The 17,444-nt window shown below is 40.0% G+C and overlaps 1 protein-coding gene across 1 annotated transcript; it reads right to left on the reverse strand.

Moving 5' to 3' along the window:
- Window positions 1-629: 629 nt before the first annotated feature.
- LOC137274560 (pleiotropic regulator 1-like) lies at window positions 630-15,934 on the reverse strand. The gene is made up of 16 exons (XM_067807814.1): window positions 15,826-15,934; window positions 15,415-15,531; window positions 14,916-15,022; window positions 14,262-14,392; window positions 14,058-14,105; window positions 13,589-13,673; window positions 12,899-12,983; window positions 11,074-11,166; window positions 10,369-10,461; window positions 7,856-8,005; window positions 6,813-6,914; window positions 6,511-6,603; window positions 5,989-6,107; window positions 4,917-5,056; window positions 3,705-3,898; window positions 630-2,539 (listed from the first exon to the last, which is right to left on the reverse strand). Exons 2-16 carry the CDS (start codon window positions 15,421-15,423, stop codon window positions 2,480-2,482), a joined length of 1,509 nt encoding a protein of 502 aa, XP_067663915.1. The 5' UTR covers window positions 15,424-15,531; window positions 15,826-15,934; the 3' UTR covers window positions 630-2,479.
- Between the last annotated feature and the right edge of the window lie 1,510 nt (window positions 15,935-17,444).

Here is a 17,444-nt window from a genome sequence, read left to right on the forward strand (position 1 = left end):
ATAAAGACAGACAGTCATGTCAAGGGTTCCTCCGACCATGATTTAAGTACATCTGCCAATTCACTGTCACCTCTACATCATCTCACTACATCTGCCAAGTCACTGTCACCTCTATATCATCTAACTACATCTGCCAAGTCACTGTCACCTCTACATCATCTAACTACATCTGCCAAGTCACTGTCACCTCTACATCATCTAACTACATCTGCCAAGTCACTGTCACCTCTACATCATCTAACTACATCTGCCAAGTCACTGTCACCTTTATATCATCTAACTACATCTGCCAAGTCACTGTCACCTCTACATCATCTAACTACATCTGCCAAGTCACTGTCACCTCTTCATCATCTAACTACATCTGCCAAGTCACTGTCACCAGTGCAGGTCTCCAGGCATCAGCCATGTATGTGGCACAGAGACATTTTATTCCAAAACCGACGCCACTGGCCCAAGATACATTCTTGGATAACTTTCACAATCCCCACAAAAATACACAACAGAGCCAAATTCCATGTAAGGGTTGTCATGCATGTGGCTTTACTGTTGTTTCTACTGCAAGTCCATAATTACAACATCTAAATCTTGGGATAGCAGGCCTAGAACAAATAGGAAAATCTGATAAGTACAATTTAAACATTTAATAAAATGGATTTACCTGCGTTATGTACACATCATACACTCACTTCACCTGAAAGGGCAGTTCTAAGTTTATACACCTGAAGTAAGAACTGACGAATATCATAGACAACACTACCCTTATTCGATCCCATAATATTTATTAAAGACTGATGTGATACTGAAGTTACATGTTTGGAAATATATGTTCTTCTTATGGTTGCATATTGTTGACCCCCAGTAATATCTGGTATCTGGCCGCACAAAAGATAATTCATCTGTGAGGCAAAGGGTAGAGTCACCTTCAATATTCTGTACCTTTAAACATTGCAACCACCTCTAACCTAGCACTAGAACCTTCAACCTCCTCAGTTCATCCCATCCTCCCAATGGATCTTTCACAGGATGTGGCTTCAGAAGAAAGCATATTCGGGACAAACTACAAGTGGACAAGAAACCTCTGGCCAGAAATGTCTATTGGCATCATGGCAACACTAAAGCTGAACACACTGAAGAGGTGAGTGAGTGAGTGTATTTTTACCCTGTACACTGCAATACTTCAGCTACACTGCAACAGTCTGTAAATAATTAAGTCTGGACCAGACAATCCACTAATCAACAACATGAGCTTCGAACTATGTAATTGGGATATGATGACATGTGTCAACCAAGTCAGCAAACCTGACCACCAAATCCTATTAGTCATATTTTACAAGAAGTATGGGTTACTGAAGATCAATTCTAACACGGATCTTAATGGGTAGGTCACTGGAGATACATGTTTCAAGTAACCGTCATTAAATCCTTCTGAAACAGGTAGCCAAATAGTGTTCCTTGTTCTCATGTCCGTATTTCATCTTGTAAAACACTGTGGCAGATATATTGACATGCATCCGTACTTGAATGCACAAACGTCTGTTTTCAGTTGAGTAATTTTGTGATTTACACTGTATTCAGCAAAATTTCAATAATATCAACGTTGGGGACTCCAGAATGGACTGTTTTCAATGACAATGTACTTCTTGTACAAACAGATCAATGCATAATAGCAAACAAAGCAAAATTCTCAAAATAAATACACTTGTTAATCAGTCTTGTCAACAATTTTATTCTTGAATGTGAATGACAGTGACTTGCATCACCATACACAATGCCGCCATCTAACACAATTAACAGATGTGTTTGAAAAATACCATTGAAAAATGTGTGAAGTATAAAAATCGTTTTACATTTCATGAATTTATATCCATTTTGAATTACACATTTTCACATCCATTGCAGTATCAAAATTGTGCAGTAATTATTCCCCTGGACACATTTCCTGGATGCTCCTCATTATGTTTGCCAGGATCACATTTTTCAGTTATACAAGTGTAACGATGAAAATGGAAATGTTATAAAAAGCTGCCCACTCTAAAATGTTGAGAGAACTTCTCAGTAATCTTAAGATTGTTATTCTTGGAACATCACGCCCCAATTTTTCAAAGCAAGCTGAGTCTGAGTTTTGACTTGAGTTAGAGTTTTTACTCATATTTGAGAAACACAGGAATGAGCTGAAATCGATCCTAAACTCAAGTTTATTAGACACTTTGAGTCTGGGTATTGATTTCATATTATTGCCAAAATGCAGTTGAGTTCATAATTCAGCTGTTTCAAATGTTTGTTTTGAGAAACCAGGGCCACGTCACTGAAATGGCTGCCCAACAAAGTCTGTTAAAATATGATGCTAGTCAGCTGTGTCTTCCTCCTTCTCATATACTGAGGATTGTGACAAATATCTTTCTTCCACCACACAATGGAGCATGATGGACAGGATGCACAGATGGTGACTATATACATATGCTGCTTGGATGATGGCTCAGTATCGCTTCTTCTTGAGAATATCAGGACGCCAGTTAATAGGATGTGACTCTTCTGTCTGAAATACAAGGAAAACAAGTTTCTGTGAAATATATGGTTACACGTTCTGAGTTAAAGAGCTCTCTCTCTCACTCTTTCTCTCTCTCTCTCTCTCTGTGCGTGTGCGAGAGAGAGAAAGAGAAAGAGAGGTTTTACACTACTTTAGCAATATTCAAGCAATTTCATGGCAGGGAACACCGGAAATGTGCTTCACACATTGTATCTATGTGGGGAATCAAACCCAGGTCTTTGTGTGAGGTGCTAATGCACTAACCACTTGACTACCCCACCAACCCCAAGAAACGTATGTTTGTAAGAGGAGATTTGATTGGACAGGAGTTCAGGCTCAGTGACTTGGATGATTGTGTGTCACTGAACGTCAACAGCACTGCCTATAATACCAACCATTGGATTGTCAGATGCACTTATACTTCCTGTATATAGTGTAACAAAACAAATATTGTATTTGTATGCTGTTTAATGCCAAAGTCAGCAATTTTCCAGCTATATAGGAGTATTCTGCAAATAATTAAGTCTTGACCAAACAACCCAGTTATGAACATGACATGGACTAATCTAAGCAACTGAGATATGATAACAACCATCGGTCAAGTCAGTGAGTCTGAACATCTAATCCTGTTACTTTTACAATAAGCTGATGATTCCTGAAGATCAATTTTAACCCAGATCTTCATGGGTTGCTGTGATATAGACTGTATGTTTCTCATGTGAAGTATTCACTCAATTATCTGTCACTGTAGATGGTAATAAGTGTTCGATGAAATTTGCCCAAATTGCTAAATTGTGCTCTGATGGGTTCCCAAAACAAAGCAACTAATGATATAAGTGTAAAAGAATGCTGAAACAGGTCCCTTGAAGTCCATGTTCAACGGAAGAGACAAGTGAAGTGCTTGGTGGTGACACAACGCGACCCTGATTTCCATTTGGTCATGCAGAAGCCTCACAGGAATGAGCAGGCTATACAATCAGATTCAGTACCTACTTCCTACTTCCTACTTCCTACTTCCTACTTCCTACGCACGCACGCACGCACGCACGCACGCACGATTTGTTGTTTGTTGTGTAAAGCCAGAAATATTGCAGCAATATGGCAGCGGAACACACACAGACATGCACAGAGAGACAGACACACATACAGAGATGGTTGATGGAGGAACACATACCGCTGTCTCATCTTCCTTGTATATCTTGATGGTCTTGTCAGCTTCAGCTGTGATAAGTCGTGTTCCGCTATGGTCAAACTGGACAGCAAATATGCCGGCCTCAGAGTCAATGGAGCCTGGCTGCACTGCGGCCTGCAGACGCTGGAAGTTGTAGCCAGTCCGCCAGTCCCAGAAGTGCATGGTACCATTGTCAGCTGAAACACACAGAACACTCATGGAGACAGAGTAGCATAACGTTTCTTCACACTTAATACACAATACAAAGACAGTTCTACAATGAATGAGTGAGTGACTGAATTTAGTTTCATGTCGTTTTTAGCAATATTCCAGCAATATCACACAGAGGACACCAGAAATCGGCTGACACATTGTACCCATGTAGAGAATAAAGCCTGGGTCTTCAGCATGACAAGCAAACATTTTAACCACTAGGCTACCCCACTGCTGCTCTCAAGCACCAAACCCTAAATATTCTTATGGAGAATAACCAATAGCAATGAAGTTGTGTGGTCAGTGTCCCGTCAAACAAAGCCATACTTGAGGTAAGGTGATCATAACTCCCATACTTTCACAGAGGCCTACAACAGTCTTATGCTAAGACTGCTTTGTGAAATGTTGCCTAGGTCTGTTGCTAAGAAGAAAATGAAATGAGACTGAATGTGTGACTGGGAATCAGAAAAAAGACTGATCCACACCTCCATATATTGTCCTTACTCGAAGATCCAGTTCTCAAGTCTCAAAACTAAACTGGGAATTGCTTTTCTTGAGCCATGACAAAGAGTAGTCAGATGAACATATAAATGCAGCCACTGATTTTATAACATGACATGAGCATTGACTCAAGCATGTTACACAGAGATATGTCATCAACTAAGGTAGTGGGTCTGACAGTCTGATAGATGTTGTCAACGCTAAAGGTAAACAAACATAGGTTGCTGAGTGCCTTTATTCTTACCCAGATTTCCCATAGATGTCAAACATCTGAAGCTTTACGTATTACTATTAGTCCTATATACACATAAACTTCTCTGTAACAGTGTTAACATATTTCTGTCAAAATAAAACATCTTGATGTTTCTATTTATTAATTTTGAAACTTGTATGAGATGCTTATACATTAATCTTGAAAACCCGATTTGGAGTTAAGATCAACAGCTTCAAATGTGTGGCGATGCCATGGATGTGTGGTAATGTGTGGATGTCATCACTGACCTGCTGACACAAGGATGTTGTCGGAGTTGACCGCCAGACTGTTCACGATGGCGTTGTGGCCGGACAGATTCTGAATAAAGTTACCATCAGGGAACTTCCACTGCTTGATGTTGTCCGGCGATGCTGATGCAAAGGTGTACCTACATGGAATTAGAATATGTATAAGGCATGTCCTAAAAAGGTCCTTTGTTCACCGATACTGTACTCCTCACAAGCAAGAGCAGAAATATCAAGACAACTGACTGCACTCTAGAAACAATACATCAACGACATGTCTTTGTTCAACAGAGAAAGTCAGTCTTGTCTGTGTACAGGAATTTAAGGAATCATCTAGACAAGGTAACCATGGTAAGTAAATAGAGGAAATGTTCTGTTATTCACTGTTAAGACTTCTTATTTTCTTTTTTTCTTACTATGTCACGATACCACATATGATACATCATATTTACAGGAAATGAGTACTTTGTAATTCCTTTTTAGGATTTTCTACTAATAGATGCTGCAGTTATGGGGTCTAGCCCTCAGATCAGGTCTAGATATATCCATGGACCCAGATGACATGACATTAAGCAGCTTCTGCACACCAATGCCACAAACAAGACTGAAGGAAAATGGTTTTGATAGGCAAAGGTGGTAGAATGTTTAACTGAAAACTTGAACAATTTGTTTTGCTTCGGATGATCATCCGCATCCGAGGTGCCATGGTCCCGTGATGCCATGAGCATCTGCTGGACATCAGAAGGTTCTGGGTTCTATCCACGTCACATGATACCAAAAGACATTAAAATATGGTGCTTGTTGGTCCCTGTCTCACCCTGACCATTAAAGAGTACAACTGGTCAGCTCGGAATCAGTACAATGTGTCTGAGTGGAGTATTTACGCTGAACATGGGCATGGTATCTCGGTATGCTAGTAAAAGAAAACCAGCTTAAGTCTGGTCCAGTAGAGGCAGACAGACGCATGCAGATCATGAGCAAAATATTTAGAAGTGCTACAAGAAACCCCATTTCACCTCACCTCACCTCTCTACCTCAGGTGATGAGGGTACAAATACAACAATCCACTACTCACTGTGTAGGATGCAGGGCCAACCCCCTCACACTCTTCTTGTGGTTGGTGAGTGTAACCTTGGTACGTCCTGCCGCCAAGTCCCACAGTCTTACCGTACAGTCATGACTTCCTGTCACCACCTGGGACAACACACAGCAAATGTCAAATTAACAAGTTCAGCAGTAATAAGATGTCATTCTATTTTGCATGCATACGCTGATTTCAAACTTGGGTAGGTGCTCAGTGGTGCTACATACGATCAGTTTCCTCTCAGATTTCATTCCCAGCTTCATGGGGACATACAATCCAAATAATATCTGTCAACTAGTTGTCAGGAAATCAAGGTGTAACAATTGTTCCACCATATACCTGCAGAAAAACCTGAAGCACCGTATTACACCTTACAATTACACACGTCAGGCACTGCTTCAACTGTTGAAGATATTGAATAGATAGAGAAGCAATTTTGGGGTAGCCTAGACTCAGTTAAAAGTTGTCAGCATCACCTCCCAACAGCCCTTGCACAGAGCTCGGTACACTGACCTGTGGTTCCGCTGCCTGGCACTTGACGACGGCGACAGTGTTCTGGTGGCCGACCATGGTGTGTACACAGGCCTTGGTCCGCATGTCCCACACCTGACAACACATACAGGCAGAGACACATTTTACTAAAATATCGTAATCATATCTATATTAATGTTCTCAATGCATGTGTTTATAATGTAACCATGGTTACCTACCCACACAGTAGCATTCTCTTGGCTCTCTTTTTTATCTATGGTGTAACCATGGTAATATACCCTGCAGGTGCTTTTATTGTCAACTATGTAACTGTAGTTACCTACCCTGACAGTACCGTCTCTGCCGCAGGAACACAGGATGTCAATGGTGGGGTGAATGTCGAGCGAGTGGACTGCACTGAGGTGACCATGATAGTGACGGATAGCCTGTGAAATATACAAACGGTTCCATGATATACAGTAACAGTTGTACGAGAGCATGATCAGAGATGATGATCGGGTCACCTGAAGCCAAGTACTCTGAGTGACTTTTAACTCAACTTCTTTATTTCTATATAGATTCTTGTACTGTTGCAGCGTTTGGAATATAGAACTTTGACAATGGACCTTTTCGATTGATTATTAGTCATTTAGGGAATTGAAAATAGGCCACTACCCTTGTATCAATAGTAAACTTCAAAATTTAATGGGCAACTTTTTATTCTGATGTGCAAAATGGCCCATGACCTTTGCCATTCCCTGCATTGTCAACCATGAACAAGACAATAATACAAGAATCAAAACATCTTACTCCTGAAATAAAGAAGTTGCTATCCATAAAGTTTGTCTATATCAAGGCAAGCTTGTCACAATCTAAATCTGACACATTCAATACCTAGTCATCCATCTTTCTGCATACATGTATGTGAATTGAGGTGTGAGGTGTAACATGCTTAACACCATGTAAACAGCAATTCTGTCAGATCCCAGTGTGTCCTGTTTGCTGTTTGCTGTCACAGCACAACCCGATGTGATGCAGATCTCAAACGTTCATCACTCTAGTGAAGCCCACAAGTATCGTCATGGTGTTTACAGCTTAGAAAAGTATCAAGGGTGGCCTTTGACTCAAACCCATGAACTTGAGTTTGTGTATGCATAGGACAAAACTCTTCTGGGGAATGTGTGAGATGCCGCATGCATCTGGGACTCAAGTACCTCTTCCTATTCCTAAAACATTAACATGTATAAGCTTGTGTGCCTTGAACAACAGGCTCTGTCAAAGTTGGTCTACCATACTGTACACTACAGCATACTTGATGACTCTATAGCTGCCTTTACCCACACACAATGAAATACTTGACAAATAGCTGACTCTCTTCCTACCTTACCTTATTGTACTCAAGGTCCCAGCACTTGACCTGTTTATCTTCACCACAGGAGAAGAGGTATGGTTGTCGGGGGCTGACCGCTACGCCTCGGACGGCACTGATGTGACCGGTCAGAGACAGCTTCAGTGTTCCTGTTGCAAGGTCCCAGATCTAAACACAGCAGTTACAGATATGCCATGACTTGCTTCCACCAAATCCATTCCAAGGAATGATGAATACGAACATGCCACGCTGATCCTAATTTCTGAATAAAATTTACATTTTATACTTATCCTGAATCTTGCTTATTATGCTTATGTCCTACCTCTATGCCAAGGTAGTGGAATACTTGAAATCTCTTGAAGTTTCCTTCTAATTGTCTTCTCTTGAATCATTTGTTGCCTGGAATGTGATGATATTTAGATCAGATGGTGTCCTGCTAGTGTCTAGCGCAACCATGTGTAAAGATTTCAATCAAGACCAGTCATGACTCTTCACATGTACAAGTATCTTCAGTACGAGTACAGGGCCATAATCACTCATGCTAGCCTGTACAAGACGTATGCAGGTACTCTCCCGATGGCAATGTTCCTGAATAAATTGTTGATTCTTCTGAGTGCTGAGCAAGCGCAGAAAGGATCATCCTTTCTGTTTCATCCTCCGAGTTGCTTAACTTGAAGATGAGAACCTCGTTGATAGCCGAGAACAGGCGAGTCCGAAGAAGGTATGCCAAGTGGTTGTATCCAGTAGAGCCAGATTCTTGTCCTCCACTTTAAAGGATCTGTTGCGAGTCTCCTTGATGAGCTTGTATGCCACATCTACTTGGGTGCTTTCATAAAGGACTCCATGTGAAATTGTGGGAATCACCGAGTGTCAATGTCCTCGATGCTCATCTTATAGGTGTGAGCTTTGTCAGAGTCCTTCAACGGAGAGACTAGGTCCAATCCATTTGTGATCCACAATGTGATCTCTGAGCCTGAGAAGATGGCTTCCTCCCGTGATGGAGATCGACGATGTCAATCTCCATCCTTCCACGAGTGCATTCACAAGTGGGAAACGATGTCCATGCAGCGAGTGTCATCATGGTCCTCCTGTCTGTGCGTATCCCTAGAACAACTATCATTCCTTGGATGCCTTCACTCACACCTGTGTGAATCTGTATCCGATGAAGATGACGAATGATGACAGCGTCCCCGATAAACGTGGGCTGTAGACAGTGAACGCTTGCGGCTGTAGCAAGATCCATGGAAGGAGCATCATCCATACTGCAACAAGAAGATACAGCTGTCGGCAATGATTTCTATGAACGGGAGCCTTCATACAATGCCTCCTCTTAATCCGATGGAACTAGTGCAGCCAATGAACAGTTGTGAAGGGCAACTGTAGCTGTAGCTGATGACTGGCGTGTCTGTTCCTCAAGTAAGTTAATCATATGAGTGGTGAACTGTTGCATGAAGAAGCCGGTGTCCAATGACTGCTGTGCAAGTTGCAGTGGTTAGTTCACAGAAGCATCGGACATGTTGAGTGTACACATTGTAGATGTTTGCATAGTCTCGTACATGCTGATCACTGATTATGAATGCTGATGATCTGTACCTCAGGAAGTAGTAGTGGAGGTTCGTCGTAGATGTGATGTTCATTGGGAGGGACAATCTCATCGCTGAAGGACTTCATACAAGCCGTGGAGTGTAGTTTCAGTGCAGGTTTAATAGTTGAAGACGTAGTCTTAGGCGATGACAACTTTTTAGGTTAAGATGATCCTGATTCTGATGACCTCATCTGTGATCCAGACGAAGTCTCACTGGTATTTCAACCATGCCCCCTGGGGCACGTCTGGCGTATTACTAAAATTATGAATGTCAGCTGTTATCAACATACAGTTACTAGACACAGAATCAACCGATCTAGACATGACAAGAAAGAGCCTATGTTGTTTGTCTTTTAGCATGTCTTTGAACATCTATAAATATAATGCAAATTCTGAATCAGACAAACTCTTGCAAAGTTCACAGTAAACAGTGGAAGAACAAATAGGTTTGCATGAAGCACATACTACATATGGATCAACCTCTGACAGCCATAGTTTACACAGGGATTATCAACTATGACAAAGTTGAAGAAAACGCATCCAAACCACTAGAAAATTTGTAAATTTCAACAATAATTTCACATCATGACAATAATAATTACAATCTAAAAACCGAATTTGATGCAATTTAGATTATAGGACCGAAATATAAGCAAAAACTTATCACCGTATCAGGACATAACCATCCTCATCAGGCAATGAAGGAGAGAGTGATAAACAGGGCTGGTCATGTGACCGTATTGGCGGCAAAAGGAGGCTTCCAATGGGTGAGTGTACTGTATGTCTGCTTCAGTTTGAAAGGAACTTCAAGGGATTTCAAGTGTTTCACTATCTTTGCATAGAGGGAGGAGATAAGCATAATAAGCATGAGTCAGGATAAGGAAAAATACAAATTGTTAGTCTTTTATCTAACTGATGAATGAGAACAATTGAGTAATCTGCCCACCTTGATGACTCTGTCTCCAGCTCCGGTGACAAACCATTCATTACCTGGCTCAACAGCAATACACCTCACCCAGCCCAGGTGACCACTGATCACCTGAAACAACAATAACAAACAAAGATGTTTCCTGAGCACCAAAGTGAAAACGATTAGCAATATTCAAGCAAAATCTCAGTAGTGAAGTACAAGATACGAGCTAAACACATTGTACCTGTAAAGAAAATAGCGCCAGGGTTTTCAGCATTTCAAGTGAATACTTTAATGACATGACTACCTTTTCCAAATTATCAAACATATAGATACACAAATATTGATACAATTATTCGAATCCATAGCTGAATAATACTAAAAGATCACTCCTAATTCTCAAAATTTCAGATACTACAATAAAAAAACATGTCAGGATAAACATTAATCAATCTCAGCTTTTAGACATTGAAAATATCAAGAATACCTGAATATCTGTAAACTAGAACAACACTGTCCTCTAGAGTCTAAACACTTGACCTTGATAAACAAAAGCAGTTCACCATGGACTTACCATCACTATAAAGCTAGTCTACTCTGGGCTGTAGTTACCCTACTGTCAGTTTTCATTAAAGTTTAAACACTGTCACAAATGTCAATCATTTTCTTCATTATGTCTGAATGTTATTGACATGCATTAGTTCGATTTATCTGAGTTCAAACATATATAAGCCTCCATACCCTGTAGAGTTTCCATGGAGGATGCCATTGTGGTTTGGGCATTGTGGGAGCCTTCCTTGGCACCAGCATCTGTTGTTGCCCCACACTGATGTTCTGGAACACAAAGCCAGAAATATTAACATGTATCTCTCGTACAAGATTTTGTATAGGGGAGATAATTCAAATGTTCCAGGCAGATATTACGCCTATAACCTTATCAGCTTATAAAAGGGAAAATATAATTTATAAACAAAGCTACACAAGTTCAACAATATTTTTGTTAGAAAAAGAAACTGGCCAACTACTGCTAGACACATATTAGATGATCCTGCACACTAAACGCATTTGTGACAAGATAGGCAGTACAATGAATTGGGCGAGTACACTTCCCTGCTACAGGTAGCTTGACAATTATGCATGTGCAATACATGCTAACCGTGACATGAAATCAACACCACATATTCCTTCGAATGATAAGACTGCAATTTCAGGCATAAGATACTGATATTCCACGCTAACCTTTTGTTAAAACGAAGACAAATAGATGATTAGGGCATTGACAAACATTTTAGATATTCAACAATTTTGTACAAAAAACCCCCGGAAAATGTCATTTGCTTTGTGAAATGGATCGATCGGTGGTCCTAAACATATTTGCTCAGTATATTGTGTTGATTCAATTCGTTGGGATTGTACCTGTTCCCAAATCAAGTCTGCTATAACAATTCATGCGTGAAACGTACAGGGAAAATGAATTTCTCAATATTTATCAGACAACCTGTCTCCCTCTTGTTTCAAGTGGATCGTTCTGTGGGGCATTCCCAAGTATGCAAATTGGGGTCATTTGTCAGGTCATGGATCATCTTCTATGTGTTTACCAGTACCAACAGATGCAAGGAGGGGTTACTTCCCTTTCTGCTGAGTTTTGAAGCCTACACTTCTGTTATCATTAAAAGTGTATATGTATCTCAACATCAACTGGAATATGGTGAACTAACTTGCATATTCTACGCAAATATTCAGCCTATCTGGAACTCTGGAAATACTTAAGTACCAGGCCTTGTTCACACAGCCTATGAACATAAGTATCAAGGTGTTATCAAGTGCTATCAAGTTTCAAAGTTATTGTTGAGTGAGCATGTCTTGTTTTATTTGCTTGTTGGTTAACACAGCACTCACCAATCTTCAAGTCATTAGATAGTGGTAGATAAATAATCAAGCATGGGACAAACACAATACTGAGATTGACATCACGAGAATCAGTCTATATAACTAGGATATAATGACACACATAAACCAAACCAGTAAGTCTATCCACTTGACTCCATCAGTTTACCTCATGAGTGCAAATCAAACCAGAGTGCTGGCAAACAAAACATCATAATCGGGGACAAACTTAATACCCTAACTGACTGTGGCTCACACAATGGAAGTGATTCTCCACAAGCGTGTCTCCATGATGTTGCTGTTTGTGTTAGTTTCATGTTTGTGTAATGATTTATTGTGTAGTTATGATCATTGTGAGCAATATGCTAACACTGGGAGTGAGTGAGTGAGTGAGTGAGTTTAGTTTTACGTCACACTTAGTAATATTCCAGCTATATGGCGACGGTCTGTAAATAATCGAGTCTGGACCAGACAATCCAGTGATCAACAACATGAGCATCGATCTGCGCAATGGGGAACCGATGACATGTGTCAACCAAGTCAGCTAGTCTGACCACCCGATCCCGTTGGTCGCCTCTTACGACAAGCATAGTCACCTTTTATAGCAAGCATGGGTTGCTGAAGGCCTATTCTACCCCGGGACCTTCACGGGTTTCTAACACTGGGAAATAAGACCTACTCTTGAAGTGGGATCCATTCTCTCGGAGAGACCAGCATTTTGACGAATTTCATGAACACTTGCACCTGATGAAACACCTGTTTGTCTGAAAGTAGGACATTCTTTGGTTAACATTGTTTGGTTAGACAGGAAGCAAAGAACCTAAAGTGTTCATGGTGACACATGTTAAATCGAAAGAAAAACTGTGCATGGAACTGATAGGCTGGGAACTTACCAAGTACACTGGTGGTATCTGGTTTTGAAGTTTTGAACTGACTAGTTACTCGTTCAACCAAGACTGGATAAATAAAATATGCACATAACAATATATCCTTAAAACTCATCTGAAACTAATCATGATCTTGATAATAGCATTACTGTATTTTGACATAGTAGTATTTGTGAGTGAAGGACAGACGTTCTTCAGACGATCAGTTCATATATGGCTTATTCAGAGTTCGGACACATCGCTGAGATACAATGCTGCAGGGCTGGTGCACCTGGTCAAAAGGAAAGAACACAGGTTTGGACAAGTTACCTCCCTTACCCTTGAGATGGTACTGCATATACCACAGACATTATTTCTGTGTGAGTAATGATATATGCTGAGTAAGATTGACTATCACAATGCCATCATGTCAATTGTCATCAAGGCATAGCACTACAGATTGTCCAATAGCAGCATGCATGAAAAGATACAGTTCTTCTTACCTTGACTGTTCATACAACATGATCTCTCTGCTTCCAGCAGCACTGGGATCCATGTGTTGTGCAGTCCCGTCCGTCAGTTGAACACCTGCAATATCACTCAGCCTTTGAAATCTGTCTTCCTAAACATCAGGACTAATGAAAACCTTATTTTGCCTCTTCAAAGTTTGTTGGTAGTTATGCTTCAACAAGATGAAATGCTTACTTTATTGTTCAGTAATCCATGCTTATCAACAGAAGGCAGATGGGATTTCATCAGTCTTAAACATCTTCAAATCATTATGATCACCACTTTGCTATTTAAATACATGTATGTAGCAAATCAAGACCCAGAATATAGTTCAAGACCAATCAAAGACCAAACTTAACCAGCTGGAACTACTAACAGTTACATTCCTCCGTGGAAGCATCACTACTGACACACAAGTCATAGGGCATCACAAAAATCCAAAGCAGCTGAAAATTCACAAACCTGGTCCATTTGGATAAGGATGTGTTCCAAGCACCCCTGTCTCTGCATCTGAAATAACATTCAGGAAATAGTATTACATTTGACTACAAACGTTAAAATAGGGCAAGAATTAAAGGTAGTATTAGTAACTGACTAATAATCTCAATGTCTAGTTTCATCATAATGACATTTCCAACAGTTTAAATTTTGACAAATATCCCTCACCATGGTAGTTACTTTCTCCGTATGGTCGAATGACATCTCTGGAATTCATTGCCTTTCTTCCTCCTTCCTTTGGCAAGTCTTTCACCTGACCATAATCTGCCCGCAGTTTACAAAGTTTCCAGTTTTTCTCACTGAAAATCAAAATGTTTATCATGAAACAGTGCACAAATTTCATGATCATGTTATGATTAGTTAACTATGTAAACAGTAAGAGGTATATATTCATGATCAATACTTCACAAAAAATGCAAAAGAAAAAACAGTCAAGCAAAAATAACAATGATTTCAGTTTTAGGAAAGACTTCCACCTGTACATCCCCTTAAATTCCATGTTGCAAGGCCTTAACTTAACACGTGCCATAAACTTTATTTCATGGTATTTGTTTCGTCAAATCAAATAATTAAGTCAGTAATATCTTTTCCCTTATCACTGAAGTTTAGGGGGAAGACAAGCAGAAGTGTTACACACTTTTATCCTGTAATATATGTTATATTTGTGGTTACACTTTCTTAGTAAACAACAAGTACTTTTCGTCAGCTGAGTCCAATCTGGAATTCGTACCAACACCTAATCGCCATCACACAAAGTCAGACACCTAAACCTCTCAGCCACCACTTTTAGTTTTATAGTTTGATAATATACAAGAAGAATACCTTTTTTCATCTTTATTGGGCGCTGTCCCTTGTTCTGACAGAAACATATCATGTGTTCTCTTCAAAGATCTGAACACCAGTGTGTGGACAGAGTGCTTCTGGACCTCCTGCAAACAACAAAAAATACATAAAGTCTCGACATAAAATAATAAATAACTTTTACCAACAGATACAATTTAATACTGCACTAATTTAATCGTAAACAGTGACACTGACAGTGTACTGATCTTGCTTCCTCTACTTGGTCCAACCACATTATATTATATTTTAAAGTATCATGATTTCCTAATCGTGATTAGTGATAAAACGACACGCGCAAACCGCGTACACAAACAAAGCTAATATCACAACTATTCCCATCTACGTCTTGAGCGAGAATGCGCGAAAACTGGTGGTGTTCGAGAAATGGATTCATATTGCTACTTATCACTTTATTTGAATAATATATTGTAACCATTTTGTGGAATAAAATCTCCAACAAACACAAGAAGTTCCTTACCTCGGTCATTTTGAAAAGAAGGGAATACAGAGCGATTTTATGCAGCCGGTTAAATCGTCGTTTTCCTCACGTTTTGTTTTGTCCACCATTCGTTTGACGACTTCCGGTTACGAAGTACTAATAAAATACGGAAAACACGTTTTTCTTGCACACCAAAGTACACTGTTCGGACATTTCAGAATAAGCGTCTGGTCCGAAAACACAGCTCTGTAAAAGTACACTCGTTTATGCATGAAGAAACTACTAATTATTGTTAACATAAACAAAGAAAATACAGAGATGGAAGATATACAGGCGTTATTGCCCCTGAGGAAATTCTTTTTGCATCAACACACATATACTCAATAAAACTGACATGATTCAATACAATTAACCACGTATGTAAAAAGGCTGAATAATTCTCGCAGTTACCACATCAGTGTGTCCCCACACACAATCCCGTAGCTAGTGAAAATCCAGTCGCGACAGTATCTCCACAGTCACTAGCCCGACCGGCTGGGGTCATCAGTCTCTCCAACTTGTTAAGTTATGACACAGGTTCAGATCATGCAACACTGTGGCCTGATAAAAATGTTCATCATATTAGCAGATCAAAGACGAAACCCATGCCTACATTCAGATTTCGGACTAATGAATTATTTTGTGGGCTAGTAACTTTCAGGCATAACTTAATTGCCCGACTTTCTTGCAATTTTTTAAAACTGCATATATAGCGATGAATCAAACCATGTTTTTCATTCACGCATACTGGCTGGTATGAAAGACTGTCGGGCTCTGTTTGTTAACTGTAGAGAGATACTTATTACGTAATGAAATTCCTCAATGTTCAAAAATTACATTTGCTAGATAGTGGAAAAGGGGAGATATTCTGATGTGAACTGTAATCAAAGATACTGTCTATAGGTATTTTATGAATTGAAGATGAATGGCATGTATTTCATGTATGTGATGCATACTCAACTATCTGAAATACATATATTAAAAAATATTGTAGTAACTTTCCCAAAATTATAAATTTTAGATCTATTCTACATAGTGAAATATGGATATGATATGAAATGTATGTATATTCTTACATCATGTAGATATGAGACACAAACCGTACATACTGTAAAATGCGCTGCTGTGTTACACATTAAATATTATGGCATTCTGGGCCGGTGGTCTGTTATTGAATAAAAGTGCCTGTCTGTCTGTCTGTCTGTCTGTTTTGAGGATGGTAATCGAAAGCAGTGTCCAGATGGAAGTAGTTCAAAATGGTGAGATAAAAAAAAATATGGGAACTAATAATTTTAAATTCAGTTGTCTCCCTGACAACCTGGCGCTCTTAGATAAAGAGAATATACTCGAAAGAAACTCCGTGAATTTTGTGGGAGGCCCTGCCTATGTAGGGCAGGGTGATTCTGATGGGGATGGATTTAGGCATGGTCAGTATGGGTTTGTTGTGGAGGGTGGTGGAATACTAGTCCAGGCTCGTGAAGACATGTTTAGGTGGTTCAACTCATGTTGTACGTCACGGTTGCTGGAGCAAATGTTGTTGACACGATTGGTCAGAGTTGAGATGACACCAGACTTTGTTTTAAGGGTGGAGTGTGTGCGTGCGTGCGTGCGCGCGCGTGCGTGTGTTGTGGTTTGAGTTGAAATGGATATACTGGTCGGAATGGGTGGGTTTTGGCTTAACGCAATAAACAAGAAGGTGACAAGAAGAAGTGTTCCGCATCTTGAAGAGACTGGCATATGGGGTCTCATGAATAGACGTAATCGTGGGGACGAGGCAAGTAATTATAACCCGCATGTGTATTAGTGAAAATATGTAACTTGAGTTGATTCAGATTTCTTTAACTGAAAGTGAACGGAGTCCACTGTTCCCCAGCATGTCATTGCTGGAAGATTGCTAAAAGCGGCGTAAAAGTACATTCACTCACACGTTCCAAATCTAAGCCTGGTCAGATGTCCATTGTCCGCATACATGATATATTTAAAGCACTTGAAGAACCCATTTTCTTGTCCTTAAGTCAATCGTTTCACTT

The sequence above is a fragment of the Haliotis asinina genome, chromosome 2 (genome assembly GCF_037392515.1).
Source record: "Haliotis asinina isolate JCU_RB_2024 chromosome 2, JCU_Hal_asi_v2, whole genome shotgun sequence".
NCBI lineage: Eukaryota > Metazoa > Mollusca > Gastropoda > Lepetellida > Haliotidae > Haliotis > Haliotis asinina.